The sequence below is a fragment of the Microplitis mediator genome, chromosome 4, assembly GCF_029852145.1.
Source record: "Microplitis mediator isolate UGA2020A chromosome 4, iyMicMedi2.1, whole genome shotgun sequence".
Lineage (NCBI taxonomy): Eukaryota > Metazoa > Arthropoda > Insecta > Hymenoptera > Braconidae > Microplitis > Microplitis mediator.
Genome location: NC_079972.1, coordinates 1,578,450 through 1,596,067, shown reverse-complemented (window position 1 = coordinate 1,596,067; position 17,618 = coordinate 1,578,450). Strand labels below are relative to the sequence as shown.

General features: G+C 27.7%; 1 protein-coding gene across 7 annotated transcripts in view; it reads right to left on the bottom strand.

The window, feature by feature from the left end:
- Positions 1–14,731, bottom strand: part of LOC130666494 (oxysterol-binding protein-related protein 9) — a 42,128-nt gene extending 27,397 nt beyond the window's left edge. For all 7 annotated transcript variants that reach the window (XM_057467532.1, XM_057467533.1, XM_057467534.1 and 4 more), the window contains exons 1-2: positions 14,375–14,731; positions 2,649–2,864 (exon numbers count right to left, since the gene is read on the bottom strand). In XM_057467532.1, the coding sequence (XP_057323515.1) occupies positions 2,649–2,864; positions 14,375–14,473 (315 nt within the window). In that variant the 5' untranslated portion in view covers positions 14,474–14,731. The remainder of the gene's footprint in view (positions 1–2,648; positions 2,865–14,374) is intronic.
- Positions 14,732–17,618: the final 2,887 nt, after the last annotated feature.

The following is a 17,618-nucleotide window of genomic DNA, read 5'->3' as shown; positions in this document are numbered from 1 at the left end:
TTTTCAAATGTCTTATTTTAAAGTTTACTATGTAGGTTACATTCTTTACTATTTAACATCGTAATTTTAACAAAGACTTTTAGGATAAAAAATTATTTCAAAAATTACAATGTTAACATCGTAAAAATAATAAAATAATTATTACAATTAAAAAACTATATTTATTCCTATATTTCTCTTTTTATTTACTTTTGAATAAAATAAATATTACAGTGCTGCCTCTGTTGTATTACGATGGTAGTTATAAAAATTACGATGTTACGTTGTAATTTTTAAATACTAACTGTATCCACCGTAAGAGGCGTTCTCGTGACTCATGACCGTTTGATTATATCGTTTACATAGATCATAAAAACTTTCAAGACTTGTGGGCCCTTCGGTGACCGAGTGATCCAAGGCGTCTGACACTTCGCATTCAGAAGGTCTAGGATTTGAATCCAACTTCCAAACGATTATTATTTGATTCTTTTATTTAAAATTTATCTTCAAATTTTACTATGTTCACATCGCAATTTATACTAAAGAGCTTAAGACTTGGTATTATTTGTCTAAAGTATTAATTCTTAAATGAAATTTCCAATGCTACATCGTAAAAATTATTATTCTAAAGGTATAGTCCACCACTACAATAATCAATAGGACAAATCACGATGTTAGCATCGAAAATTTAACTGGAATTTTCTTTCCGTGTATAAATTATATTTAATAAATATTCATGGTACAAACATAAAATTTTAAAATTAACACTTTTTTTTGGGTTGCCACTGTTATTTGAAAAGTGTGAATTCACTTCTTGTATGACCAGAATTTTGTGTTGAAATTTCAACACAAATTTTAGAAATTATTTGCACAATTTTTAACACAATTTTCTAGCAATTATTTGCAGCATTGGCTTGAAATTCCAAGTTTCGATGCTGTTATCATGAAAAAGCTTATAAAAATGGCTTATGATATTCTCCTTTAAATAAGTCACAATTTACTAAGTCAGAGCAAATACATTTAATGTATTGGCAGGGAGCCTAGTATATGGTGGGGACAACTGAAACGATCGCAGCGCTCGCTGTGGATACAATTTCGTTAAATCATGCTCTCTTTGAATATAAACACATGAAAATTGAGTTTAAAAATAGTTCATAATAGTTATTGTGTCGTTAATGTTTGCCTTTGCTCATCATTTGAGGTTAAAACAATATTTTATAATTTATTGATTCAAATCCGGTTTGGATAATGATTTTTATCATTGCCTAAAAATTATTTTTTAACCCTTCGTTACTCGCGCTATACGGTGATTCCCTGTACAAAACTACTTAAGCTAATAGAGTTGGCGTGAATATGAGTGAGACACTAGAGAAAGCGCTTGTAACGGAAGGTTAAAAAAAAATTATGTTTTTTTAGTTACGATTTACAAGCAAATTATCATGAATTAAAATAAAATTATTTTCTTCAATTTTGTTAAAAAACTCAATTGACTATTCTACTATTTTCTAAACCATTATCATTGTAGTTTTCATATATTATTTGTTTTGATTTTATCGGTTAACCTTATTCTATTTTAAAATAATAGTGTTTATTATTTATTAAAATTTTTTATACTTAATTTTTTTATCGAAATATATTCAATTTAATTTTTTCTATCAAAAATACAATTACACTTTTTTATTTATATCATTATAAATTTTTATATTTTGATTTTATAACGAATTTTTATTTTTTACACTGATTTTATATATCTTTTATAATTCTCGAGCATGATTTTTTGTAGCCATCAGATGTCGTTTTCGTCGCGCTCCCTGCCAATAGGTATCTATATTAAATTGGCCAACCAAGTAAGACATATTTAATGATACCAGAAACGGCCAATACGCACAAATTTTACAAAAATAGATACCGCTCTCTTGAAGTATTGGGAGCCTTAGAATGGACGTGGCTTGGAGATTAGTCATCTGGTGGGCAAAAAATAAACTACTCAAGGTAGGCTGCTCTGAATGTTTACTATATAAAATCAAATGGCGGACACTTGTTGAACTTTGGTAAAGTAAGTGAGGGCGGTAATTGTTTAAAAATTATTATTTTTTGTCTTCAATCATCAAGTATTTGAGATGATTCGAATAAAATAAATGGTAAAGTTCTTAAAGGTGAAAGGATCGTGGATATGAGTTTTTCTTGTTAAGTTGGTTTTACGGTTCATGTAAGCACGTGGTGGCAAAATTGTTTTATCAATACCAGCAAGCATCAAAGCGGTCGAATTTTTCTTCTTGATCCATTTTATTTTTCAGAGTAACAACGTTTGCAATTTTTCGAGGAACATGAAAAAACGAACACTGTCATTTTTAGAAGCACGACTTTTACAACCATACAAACAATATATGTTACTTTTACTTGTTTTTGATGGAAATTTCATGTTTGTAAATTGGAATTTTTTTTTTTTATTAAACGAAAACAATTTTTTAATTCATAGAATCACAATAACTTTAGAGACAATTAAGTATCTATTATTTTTATTAGCTGACGTATATACACATGTAAACATTCATGATTTAGCCTACTTTGAGTAGTTATAGCTTTAGCCACCAGTTCGCGTATCAGAATTCTAAGGTTCCCAATTGAAGTATTTTATTTAGATTGCATAAAATATTACTTGGTACTACCGTATGTGAATGACGTAAAATAGTATCTTCAAGAGCTCGAACCCAGCGTTCACGTTCATCACTATTTCGAGTTTGGAAATGAAAAGTTTTTGGATCATCTTTTGATGAAGAAGTCGTAATAGTAAATGTACTGTCATCTTCATCATCAATACCAATTACTGCGCCTCGTAGTCTGACACAACCGCGACGAGCGCCACGCATCATTTTCTCTTTACTCTATAGATAAAAAAGAATAAATTATTAACAATAAAATTGAGTTATGCACAAACAAATTTGTAAATTTTTGTGGTACTAAAAACAATAAACATTTAAAAAGTATTTTTATATTTAATTAACAAGTTGGATATGATGTACCTTATCACTGAGAAAAAAAAATCGGTCTATCGGTTGACCCTGCGGGCCAGCCCCAAAACTTCCCGCTGTTTTCGAGCTCAAGGAGCTTGATACATGAATACATTTTCGTGCTCTTCGAGCTCGAAAATATTTTTGTATGCCATTGTTTTCAAAAAAATCGTTATTTAGCATTTTTTTCTCCCACGATATCTCGCGAACGAATTAACCGATTTTGATGGTTGAGGTGGCAATCGACGCATTTTATTATGTTCTAGAGCTGATTAGATTTTAGAATTGATCAGATGAGTCACTTTAAAGATAATCGAAAAAAAACGTTTGTTACTATTTCTTTCTCCCGCGATATCTCTAGAACAAATTAACCGATTAAGATAGCTAAGATGGCAATCGATGTGTTTTATAAAGTTCTAGAGCTGATTAGATTTTCAAGTCGATCATTTGAGTCGTTTTTGAGAAATCAATAAAAAAATGAAAAAAAAAATTTTTTCTTTCCCAATTCGCCAATATTTTCGAGTCTACTTGATCAAATGATCTGAAATTATCAGGAAAGTTGATGGCCAACAAGCTCTTTCGATTGCTGCCTTAACTATCAAAATCGGTTAATTAGTTAAAAAGTTACAAAGAGTTTACACACACACACACACACACATACATATATACACTCTGACATCATTCTGAAAATAGTCAGAATAGCTTCCTAGGACCTCAAAACCTCAGGACATCTGATGAAAACTCGATTTTCAAAAATCGGGGTGAAAACAATAACTTCCCGAAATTTTTTAAAATCATCGATGTTATTAGCGGGAAGTTAAAAAATCATTCAAATATATATATATATCCATACTAATAAATGGAGAGCCGGTTTTTTTGTTCGGTTATACTGCGAAAACTACTGAACCGATCGGAATAATACTGTAGTGATTGGTATCCCAAATCAACATCACTTACACACCACAATGATAACACACTCATACTAGAAACATAGTTTATTGAGATACAACGTTTGCTGTTTAACCGTCAATATAAGACTGACTGACTTTAATCGCGCATCTATAAAACAAGAGAAGAAGGCATTTGTTTTCTAGCTATTCAAATATTTAAAAGATCAGTTTCACATTCGTTACAATACTTATACCATAAGATGCAGCGTGTTTCGGAGAAGGTTTTGGTATATGATATGTTGGTGATTACTTATCCGGAGCTTATATTTTAATGACTTGGAAATGATGAATTCTTATTATAACTAAATTTATTCTATTCGATCGTCGTTTGTTTAAAATAAATTTTTTAATTCGATTGGTTATGTTTATTTATCGATTTGATGAATCGAGGACTGTCAAAATTTATTTATAATAATGCATTTGCGAGATATCATTACTATTCGTCATCGGTACATAAGGGCTAATTAATTATGTGAGTATGTAATTTTTGTTGATTTTAAAGATTTATGGTACAATAAAAGTTAAAAAAATTATTATTCTGAACAGTTTCAAAGAATTCATAGTGAAGACATATGGGTTTCAATTTAATAATTGTCATAACTTTTTAATTTAATTATGTAATTATGTAAATTAATTATAATTTGGTTGAACTTTAAAATTGTAATTAAATTTTATAAATAGGTGTACATTTAAAAAAAAAGTATATTTAAAAAAAATAATCAATAACAAATATGAAATTTTTTCAAGAATAGTTTGTTAATAAAAAAATATAAATTTTAATCTCAGCCCCGAGAAGTGGGTGGGGAACAGCTAGTTTTTATATATATGGGGCATTCCACGCCAAATCGACCACTTTTGAATCGACCCCTTTAGATTTGGCTGAAAATTTTTTCTCTTTTTCTACCCCATCAAAAACGTTTCTCATAATTTTTTCAAATTTTTTCACCCAACCGAAAAAAAGTTAGAAATTTTTGAAAAAAATGGCTTTTTTTATTTTAAATAGCTATAACTTTTTCAAAATTCGACGGATTGGGACGTTTTTTTTTTCAAAATTTTTATTTTTAAATGTTGTTTTTGAAAAAAAATACAAAAAAATTATTGCAACCTATCTTCATTGTTTTTTTGTAGATTTTTAGAAAAAATCAAAAATTTTTCGATGTTTACCATTTTTGATTTTTGATTTTTTTTTCTTATATAAAACTTTGACATTTTCTGAAGATCCTCAAATTTTTTCAGAGTGATGTTTTTTCGATTTATATTTTCTTTTCCAATTGAAAAAAAAATTTTTTTTACAACTAGCCTTATTTCTCATAACACCATGCTTAAAATTTTTGAGAGTGTTCAGAAAACTGGTTACGTAACAAATGAAAGAAAACTTTCAAACTTGGAAAAAAAAAATAAAAACAAAAAATTTAAATGGTAATCCTCGAAATAATTTGAATTTTGTTCGAAAAATCAAGTTTAAAAATAGAAGGACCATCTGAATAATTTTTTTGTATTTTTTTCTGAAAACTACATTCTAAAACAAAAAAAATGAAAAAAAAAAAAATTTCGTTTGGTCCATTTTTGGACAGATGCTGGCAATTCAAAAAAATTCCTTTTACACTCATTGTTTTATGGTTAAAAGATTTTTTTTTTGAATTGCCAGCATCTGTCCAAAAATGGACCAAACGAAAACTTTTTTTTTTCATTTTTTTTGTTTTTGAATATAGTTTTCAGAAAAAAATACAAAAAAATTATTCAGATGGTCCTTCTATTTTTAAACTTGATTTTTCGAACAAAATTCAAATTATTTCGAGGATTACCATTTAAATTTTTTGTTTTTATTTTTTTTTTTCCAAGTTTGAAAGTTTTCTGAGCACTCTCGAAAATTTTTAGCATGGTGTTATGAGAAATAAGGCTAGTTGTAAAAAATTTGTTTTTTAATTGGAAAAAAAAAATATAAATCGAAAAAACATCACTCTGAAAAAATTTGAGGATCTTCAGAAAATGTCAAAGTTTTATATAAGAAAAAAAAATCAAAAATCAAATATCGATCACCCCTAATCTATGCTGCTATTAGAGGAAATGTACCAATTATAAAACTTCTTCTGGCCTACGGTTTAGATGTTAATATCAGAAAGAAACATTTAGGAGAAAGTCTTCTGCATATTGTTGTCCAAATGCGAAACTCGGAAGCAGTAGAATTTTTCTTAAATCATGATATGTTTGATTTAAATATGGTGACAAATTGTAAGGACTCAGCACTTCATTACGGAATTATGTATGCGAACGACGATAATATCATAAGACAACTCCTTAATGTTGGTATTGATATTAATTTGAAAAACACTGGAGGTAAAACAGCATTTACTTCAAGACTAAATAATTCAAAAAAAGTGAATGATGCAATTACGGAACATATGCGAAATGTAGTGCGGCGAATTTTTATGTCAATCAAGAAAATTTAGCGGTCGTAAATAGTGATAAATTTGGTAAATTACGCGCCCAGTACATGAGCGAAATTGAAAAAATGAAGATTACATTTGTTGGTACAAGTAATGTAACGTATCATTATGTATTGTATAATAAATGTGTACACAAATTAGCTTTAGGTTTAAAATATGTTAGTGACAGTACTATTTTAGATTTAGACATTAAATCTATTTTTCCACTATATGCTGGAATGATGACTTACCGCTTAAAAAAAGCATTAAGAAGAAAAAAATTCTTATTCAGTGCTATTGATTTAACTAATGATATGTTCCAAGAACTGCAACTCCCAAATACTTTTACGAGGGATATTTTTAAATTTCTAACAAATGAAGATTTGAAAAAATTACAATGAAATATTTATACAAATATTTTTACTTAGTATTATTTAGATTGTAACAAATCAGTAGTTATTATTAAGTTAATTTAATGAATTTATTTTTATAACATGTATCATTATTATTACTATATGAAACAAAATCCTTCATTTTTCAAAATTTGTGTGCAACTAAACCTCATTCTGTATATAAAAATAAAATAAAATGTGATTTAATGTTACAAATTAAGTTTATAATATATATTTGATATCTATTAAAAGAAATGATTTGAAAAAAAAATTTTAAATATTTTTTAATGATTTTCAATACGTTGAATACTTTTGAATCGCCCTTATAGGAGTTAAACATTGCAAATTGTTTTGAATCGTTTCTTTTAATTGGGGATTAAACTCCTAAAAACCAATAACTTATTTCAATCAATTTTATCGTAAAAAATATTTTTTTCTGCAAAAATAACTAAACGTCATGAATTTACTATTTATGTACGATCTCTGGTAGGTACATTTTTACAATATTTTTAATTATTGGAAATGAAAAGCTCTAAACAATTTTTATAATTTTATTTAAATAATGATTTAGAAGTTATTTAAGTTTTTAAATTTAAATTATCATTGGAGATAATTATAATTCAAAAATTAAAGTAAACCGGTTTTTTTTTGTTTTTCGGTTTTATAAAGTATGTTTTTATTTGATATAATCTCTGATAAATAGTTTAAGTAAAAAACATCTTAAAAATAACTTAAACAGATTAAAAATGAGATGTAATATTTTTGATTTATACTTGGTTATAATATAAATCTCAGTATAAGTACCACGTTTGTATTAACTCGCTTCCATGTATGTCTGTTCGGGTGGAATTTTGTAATTGATTTTTAAGTAACTTCCCGATGAGCTAGAGAGTTGAAATTTGGAAAATAGCTCAGAATCAGATAACAATGCAAGGAAATGAAAAAAAAACAAAAAAAAAAGAAGGAAAAGCAGCAGAGGAGGAAGAAAAAAACGAAAAAAAAAAAAAAAAATCTGTCTATCGGTTGACCCTGCGGGCCAGCCCTAAAACTTCCCGCTGTTTTCGAGCTCAAGGAGCTCGAAAACATTGTTGTAGATACATTTTCGAGCTCGAAAATACTTTTGTATGCCATTGTTTTCGAATAAAACTGTTTTTAGCATTTCTTTCTCCCATGATATCTCGTGAACAAATTGACCGATTTTGATGGTTGAGGCGGCAATCGACGTATTTAATTGAGTGTTAGAGCTGATAAAATTTTGGGATTGTTTAGTTCAGTTGATTTAAAGATATTCGCAAAAACCGTTTTTTACCATTTCTTTCTCCCACGATAACTCTTGAACGAATTAACCGATTTTGATGGTTGAGGTGGCGATCGACGCGTTTTATCAAGTTTTAGAGCTGATTAGATTTTGAAATTGATCGGATGAGTCACTTCAAAGATAATCGAAAAAAACCGTTTTTTACCATTTATTTCTCCAACGATATCTCTCGGACAAATTAACCGATTGCGATGGTTAAGGTCACATTCGACGCGGTTTATAAATTTATAGAGCTGATTAGATTTTGAAATCGATTGTTTAACTCGTTTCTGAGAAATCAATAAAAAACTAAAAAAAAAAAATTTTCTTTTCGTAATTCGCCAATATTTTCGAGTCTACTTGGTCAAATGATCTGAAATTTTCAGAAGCGTTGATGGCCAACAAGCTCTTTCGATTGCCACCTTAGCCATCCAAATCAGTTCATTAGTTAAAAAGTTATAGACCGGTCACACTCACACCCACACACACACCCACACACATACATACATACATACAGACACTCGGACATCATTCTAAAAATAGTCAGAATAGCTTCCTAGGACATCAGAACGTCGACATCTGATGAAATTTCGATTTTCGCACATCGGGGTGAAAACAATAACTTCCCGAAATTTTAAAAATCATCGATTTTCTTAGCGGGAAGTTAAAAAATTTATATTTTTAAGAAAAAATGCTTGATTTAAATATTTTAGTTACTTAAATAGTGCAGAGCAATTATTTTATTCAATGAAGTTCAATAATCACTTTATTCAAGTATTTCATTTATTTATTTAATTTTTCATGCCAAGGCACAAGCCAAATGGCAAAGTGTAATCATGCAAATTATCGTACAGAAATAGTATAAAAATTTAAAGTGATCAAACTACCCGAGTAAAAAAAAACAATTCTTGTTTAGTTCTCAAAAGCCTCAATTCCTTTGATGTTTTATTAGACGCCCGTAAAGTAACTCTACTTTAGTACTCAAAATCCTCAATGAGAACTATGAGGTGTAAATGCGAATAATTTATCGATTTTAAATTATAATCAAGTCCTCCAAATCCTCAACGAATGAAAAGTTATACTTAGAATTTTAGATAAGAAAAGAGAGGGGAGAGAATACTTCGAATGAGACTTTTGAGATTCAAATTTGGATAAAATTATTCCTTTATGTTTTGAGTATTCTGAGGCTCTAATCCAGATTTTGTTATTCCAGTTTAGTCCTCAAAGTGGCAAAATTGGTCATAACTACTACTTTGAGGACTAAACTAAGATAACTTTCTATACTGTTGTCAATCTTCAGATTCTAAGTTGATCCTCAAATCCTCATTGAGAATTTTGGGACTTAAATCTGAATTTGTTTTTTAACTCGGGAACAATAATCATGGAGACCACAAATTTTCGAAACTGAAATTCCCTGACTTTTCCAGGTATTCCGGTCAAATAATTAAAAAATTCCCTGATCATATGTAGTTATATTAAATTCTTGGAAATATTTATTTAATTAAAAATAAAATGGTATAAGTCAGTTCAATAAAAAATCAATCATTGTCGTTAAATGAAACTTTATTTTATTATTTTTCAATGTTCATAGGTTTTTTTCATTTATTAAATGAATAACTTTTTATTTTTCATTTTAAATTTCTGTTTTTATATAACTAACTCTACAATAAAATATAAATAAATTTTCCATTTTCACTAGAATAAATTTCATAAATAAGAATGTTCTATAGAATATTAATAACACGTTAATAGAGTACGCAAATAATAAATATATTGACTTATTAGTTTCAATACTTATGTATACTTTTAATGATTTTGGTTTTTTAACTTGTCAATATGTATTTTAATAGCTTGAAGTTCTTGACGATTGCACGGAAAAAAGAAAACAGGAATAATTACAGTATAAAATGTAAAAACAAGCCCTTCAATCTCAAAACTATAAAAATTGAATTGCATACTCAAATTTTTACATTATACATAGCAAAAAATTTTGTGCAATTTAAGCAGTATATTTTACCTTTTTGCACGACTCATGATGCGAAGCATCAGAGAGTGCTTTACGATCGAAAAATTTTTTTCACCTCACTTCGACAACTCTTTTAATTATTATACCCTTGTTAGTTTACGGAATCAAGACATTTTGCATACTATTTTGAAGATAATGTAATGGAGATTAGTTCTATACTTTTAAAAAATTTATTTAGTTCAATAAAAACGAAAAAAACATCAAAATAGTTTTAAAAAATTTCCTGTCCGTCAAGTCTGAAACCCGTATACATGATAACTTGCGAAAAAATCCAGTAACTGAATCAAATTTTTTTTTTTTAAATTCTTTGATAGATTTGTAGGTCCCCTATTGCAAATGGCTAGGTAACTCAGTGTCGTTTAATTACAATTAATAAAATAAAAAAAAGGCTGTATAACTATATCTATATATATCTATGTAAAATTAACATGAATGGTGATATATCTATACATTATACGTACATTTATCCCACCAGGGGCGCTTGCGAATTACCGTCCTAGTACAGCTGTTTTTTTTTTTGCTAATTGGTAAGCCTGAATTTTTTCAATTCAATTTTTTTTTATTTTTTTTTATTTACATATATTTTTTTGTTTTTGTTATTAATCGAGATATTTTGAGTAGGTTTTTTTTTAATTATAAAAAAAAACCAAATATAATTAAAAAAAAAAAAAAAAAAAAAAGGAAAACATAACAAATTTTAATGAAAGAAAATTGTATATATTTTAAATTTATTCGTGCTTCCCGCCATTTTTTTATTATTATTTTAGTATTTCATATTAAATGAGTATTAAGAGTCGTGCACTTTTGGATTTTCCAAATTTTCAAAATTTAAATCAAACACAATAAAATGTAAGTATATTATTGTTCTTTGAAAAATGAAATTTTCTAGCTTTGAAAATCATTTACTCGTCTTAAGAAGTGTAAAAGTTACCATTTGCCAGAAATGTAACAATTAAAATGTCGAATTATATTATTGACTAACTTATAGAGTGAAATTTAAAGTGTAAGCTATCAATTATTGATTGCAATAATAATATATAATTATATATTATTATATATTTATATATAATGGATAAAAGGGATTATTACATTTCACACTGTAATTTTTAAAGTATGTACATCTAGTCCATTAGATGGTTCAGCAATCATGAAGTGTTACAATTTAAAATATGAAATTTGTATTGGGCGTGTTCGGCCGAACTAAGTCCTGAGTAAACTTAGTAAGATTTTGTATAGTGAAAGCATATTTACTAGACCAAATTTTACTAAGTCCTTAGTAAATTTGCTCAGGACTTAGTTCGGCCGAACACGTCCATTGCTCAATTGGTTTTTTCATAAATTACGATTTTATAAAATTTTATTTAATCGATGTTCATTTTCCTGCTATAAAATTATTTTAAATATTTGTTAGTTCAGCAAAACAAAAGTATGTGGCTTTTGCTAATCATTTGTTTGAATGCTTTAATCATTTTAAAATGAATAATCGTGTGCTTGATCCCAATAACTTGGAGCATTCTGGAAATAGTCACGTAAATTTCTATGAATTAAATCGTATGACATCTTACTCGCCATTAATTAACGACATACATCACAATGCAAACTATGAAAATTAATAAATTACGACGCTGAAATCTTACTCTTCAAGTATGTTTTGTCTTGGTTTGAAATTTTTTTTCTGAAGCCTTTTACATTTCTCTAATAAAAATGTTGTCATACATTAAGTATCTGATAAAGTTTTTTAATATTCGGCATTGTTTTCTAGTTATTTTGATTTTAATGTAAAGCTCTTAAAAAAAATAGTGTTCGGATCGATTTCAAGATCTTGACATTAAAATAAAAATAACTATAAAACAATGCGAAATATCAAAAAACTTTATCAGAAATAATTTGTATAGAATGAAATTGTCTAGAAAAAAGATCTTATAACATTTCACGACAAGTCTGATAGTTTCGCCGGAAAAGTCGAATAGTTGTAAAATTTACAATGAATCAAACTTTGTAGTCTACTTGCCCTACTACGAAACTTTGTGGCGAAAAATTGCCGTAGTCAAATAAAAAATTGAATAAAATAGAGAAAAATCTCGTGAATCTCCCGGTACAAAAACCCGGCAAAAAAAGGTGTAATTTTTTTTGTTATTAACAAAAACGTTTTGCAAGTAAAGCCTCAGTCTACTTTAACGGAATACTGGATAAAGATTTTTCTCATGCAGTTAATGAAATGTACAAAATAATATAATTCAATCTTTTATGAATCGTTTGGTCACAAAGTTTATCCGAAAATGTTAATTATTAATTATGAAAATAATTATTTAATTTAGTCAACACAAAAAAATACTAGCCTAACAGTTGCTGTTTGTACCGATGTGGTTTGCGCATATCCATAGTGGGGAGAAGTTGCGCGCGTCGCCATGATTTATTTAAAATTCCAAGCGCGTGAATTATTTTATTTCAGGCAATTATTTATTTTAATACTATAAATTCAATTAATAAATGAGAAATTTTTATAACAATTGATAAAATTATTAATATATACTGTGTTTGGAATTTTAAATAAGTCATGGCGACGCGCGCAACTTCTCCCCACTATGGATATGCGCAGACCACATCGGTACAAACAGCAACAGTTAGGCTAGTATTTTTTTGTGTTGACTAAATTAAATAATTATTTTCATAATTAATAATTAACATTTTCGTATAAACTTTGTGACCAATCGATTCATAAAAGATTGAATTATTTTATTTTGTACATTTCAATAACTGCATGAGAAAAATCTTTATCCAGTATTCCGTTACAGTAGACTGAGGCTTTACTTGCAAAACGTTTTTGTTAATAACAAAAAAAATTACACCTTTTTTTGCCGGGTTTTTGTACCAGGAGATTCACGAGATTTTTCTCTATTTTATTCAATTTTTTATTTGACTACGGCAATTTTTCGCCACAAAGTTTCGTAGTAGGGCAAGTAGACTATTAACCTTGAATAACTTTTAAAAAATTAAATTTATCGAAAAATCATGAGAGACATTTTGTGTAGAGCGTTCAATTTACAACAAAAATGACCATTGTTTTTTCCGATGCTTCGATTCGCTAATGTGTGATAAAATTCCAAACAAAAAAAAAAGTTTTCTATGTTAATCAAATAGAAAATAGAAAATCGCCATGCGGCACCCCTTAATATTAAAATTCAGAGCTGCCGTTTCAACAGGGTCATTTTTTCGGTATTCCGAGCAATATTTTCAGAATACTTTAAAAAAAAAAAAATTGTTGATTTTTATGATACAGCCTAATATTGATGTATGATATTAAATAACATTTCATTATCAAAATGTGAGTGTCAATAACTAAGCTCAGTTTTGTAGGTATGTCACAGTTATTGACCCTCAAATCCAATCATGATTTTCATTATTGGTGATAATTTGTTTCTTTACGTCAATATTTACATCAATATTTTATAACATAATTTGAATTGTCTATGTCTTAAAAAAAATTGTATCGTATTTATGATAAATATTTAATTTCTTTTACAATTAAAAATTTTAATTAATTTAAACTTAGTATCACATAACCTAACAAATAATAAATCATTTTTACATAAATATCAGTGTCAGAAACTACAGCACAGGAAATTTTGAATGTCAGAAACTAGGTCTTCAAACACCACTTTTTGAAACATTAATTTAAAACGAGTGTGAATATAGCAGACATAAGACAAATTTAAAATTATAAATAAATAAAGTAAATAATTTAAAAAATAATATTTATAAAAAATGCACTTATTAATTTGAAAATTTTTTACGCATTTTTTTTTAAATTTAATTTTATCAATTATTTACTCTATTTATTTATAATTTTGAATTTGTCTGATGTCTGCTACATTCACACATAATTTAAATAATTATTTCGCGCTTATGACTGATCTAAAAATTCTAAACTTGTTTATTAGATAAAATACTATTTATTTAAATGGAATTTACATTAGTTGTCATATAGAATAACCTCAGCTGTCACTTTCAAAGTGTCAGAAGCAGGGCTATTTACTTTACTTGAATTTAATTTTTTTTCTCTCAGTGTATGTGTAATTTTGTTTGATAACAAAGAGCATTGGCTCCATGGTCATAAATAAATAAAAAAAAAAAAATGCTTATAGAAATTTAAATAGAAAACTGAATGTCAAGAAGTTAAAAATCTTTGTGCATATCAAGTTTTTTTAAAATCACTACTGACTTGTTTATAAAAACACTAAAATTGTCAGATATGTTACTTTCAGTGTCATAAATTAAAATAAAATATTATACCGTATAATAGGACAGAAGTCCAGCATTATCATCAAGGACAAACCAACGATATTGCCATCCATTGACAACATTTGTCCATTTACTTAATGACCCTTCCATTGTTGATATTGAACATATGATTTTTTCCAAAGCAGAGAAAGTTATAAGCAGTATTATATTTTGTTGTTTGACATTGTGATGAAAAGTGAAAACTATAAATTACTGACAATATTTAAAACAATCGGTTTTATCGAATAAAGTTTATGGTAGTGCCAATAAATATTTACACTTAGAAGCACAATTATAAATAATTTTATAACTAAAATTTTTAAATTAAGATCAGACTGAACCGACTAAACTAACCAACTGCAACTAGCCTAGGGCCAGTGTTACCAGATACCAGACTCATCTACTTTCCCCTAAACGCCCGCGTAAAATCCCCTAGATTCAAATATGTTATGTCCTGGGAGGTTACTAGGATCGGAGCTGACGCCACCTCCTGGACAGTGGGCAGTTCGTTGTCACGCGGGACCAATTTTGAATTTGAAAACAGTGATAAATTTATTGTTGACTATGATGATGATGGTTATTATTTAATGAGATAATGAAATTATGGATAAGGATAGATGTAATTGATAAAATAACTTTTATCTGAAGACTGCGTTTTATTATAAAGTGTAGATAAGATTTGATCAGTAATAACAGTTGTGCTCGTCAATAGTTCTCGGAGAGAAGTGAAGTTACATCAGACGGCAGAGAGATCTCTGACCTCCACTCTCCAACTTCTCCCCACTACTCTCATGTTCACACTCATGCTCATACAATATACATATATATATATATATATATATTCTTATATATCCATGTTCTTTACCAAATATACTTATACTTTTTACTAATACTAATTCGAGACATAAACTTACATATTTACGTTCTTTACTTTACCCTTCTATGATTTTACTTATTACTTATATTATTTATATTCCATTTTCCTGTACTTAAATACAATCTTTTAGTTAATTATTCTATATTTGATTATTCAATACGATTGACATTATTATTTATCATGAAACACCATTATAATTATTCTAATGCTATATTTCTATATTTCTATTAATTTATTTATTATACGAGTCACTCTTTATTTAATATGTATATATATTAACAATAATAATTGAGTTCTTGTGATATGGTTTTCATTTATAAGTAACATTTATTTATTAAATATATCTTTTCTTATTTGATTATAGAGTATGCATTTGTTTATAACCATATTTACTGTTAACTATAGAACAAGGGCCTATTCATGATTTTTATGCGTGTGTTTTGTTTAGGTTTTAAGTATCGGGTGACAGGAAACGTTCCAAGACCACTCAAACTGTATTTATATTTCTCTGAATACAAAATAAAGATTTATTTATCTATTTATTTAAAGTTTCTTATAATAAAAATATATAATTTAATAAATATGTGCCACGACGATTTATTATTTAAACTATTGACTAAATATTGACAAGACGCAATAAGTGTTGTAAGATAATATATAATTTCAAATGAAATTTAAATGCGCGCCTATTTATGGATCTCAAGTTCATTAATTCATTAACAGGTGGAGGCACCTGAGGCCACTGAGGACATAACAGCAACTAGCCTAGGGTATGGAGAGTAGAGGTACCTCTACCCTCCATAATTTAAAAGTAACTTTTTTTACTGGAAAAAAACCCTAGTAAAATTTTCTTAAAATTTTCCGTCAACTTCGGGCTTTGCCGTTTTTGACGACAATTTATATACAACGTGCTACACAATTTTCCATAAATTTATTACTCGAGTTAGAATGCAGCTTCACTTCAAAAGTTGACTAAAAAAAATTTTTCGTCAATTTTCAGGCAGATTTCTACATCAATTTATTGTTAATTTGACTTGAAAAAATGTTAAGTATTTTTTTAGTTTTTCAGAACTGGATGGATCGGAATGTCTTATTATTCTCCCTCGGTGTGTAATTTACTATTTCTATTAACAGATCGTTTTTTCGTCGTAATTGTTCAAGGTGAATTGAACAATGAAATGGAAAATTTACTTTACGCTATGGTACATTTAATTGTGTAAAAAAAAAAAAATGCTTACACAGAAAAAAAGGATTACTTGAACTAAGGAATTTACGTTCTTCCCAAATTTTTTCTTGAATCAAGCTTACATTTTGTTTTTGATTCAAATAACAACAAAATTTGGATTTAGAAGCTAATTTCTTTATTGAATAAATAACTATCTCGATTCCAGAATAAAATTATTCAGCTTGAAAAACTTTTGTTTTTGTTTAAAAACATTTCAGACTTATCTCAAGTATTTTTTTATTCGGTTTAAAGTATTTAGATTTTTGATTCCAGTATTTTTTCTTGGCTTAATATAATTTAATTTTCGACTCAATTATTTTTTTTTCTTGGTTTAAAGAGATTTGATTCTTAGCCCAAGTATTTTTTTTCTTGGTTTAAAGTGATTTGATTCTCAGCCCAAGTATTTTTTTCTCTTGGTTTTTCAAGAAATAATTTTTCCTGTTCAAAAAAATTATTTAACTCTGTACGATTTATTTATTCCTCCCTGGAGAGGTTAAATGTCCTTTTTTTTACCATCGGCAAAGAAGGAGTTTTAATTGTTTTGACGTATGATGGGACTCGAACCGCCGACCCTTAGATAGAGATCCAGTTTGAGTCATGTGCTTTAGACCACTCGGCCACCACACGCATTTGAAAGTAAAAATTTATTCTTTTACTTAAAGCTATTCAGTATTATATATATTTAAGACTAAGCTAAAAAAAATTCCTTTTATGAATAATAATAAAAAAAATTTTGCCTTTATTTGTAAACCATCAAGTTTTCTTAATTTAAGAATATTTTATTTTAAATTAGAATAAAACAAATATAGTTTCACTCGGAAATTCCTTAAATAGCTGAATTTATAATAATTAAAATATGTACTTGCTAAACTTACAAATAATTATAACATATATGAAATAATTATTATTATCTTGCTTTTTAAATTTTATCTACTAAACCTTATAGCGTGGACAAAATATTCATTTCTTGTGTAGGAGCGACAAAGATAGAGTACTGAGAAAAGAGTGGGAGAACCTCTGCGTGAATCCAAGAGAAAACTTACTTGGCTTAAGCTCGCAGTGCTCTTGGTTCGAGATTTGTATTTTAGTTCAAGTTATTACTGTTTATTGACTTAAAACATCGCATTACTTTATTCAATGTTGCAGCTTTCTTG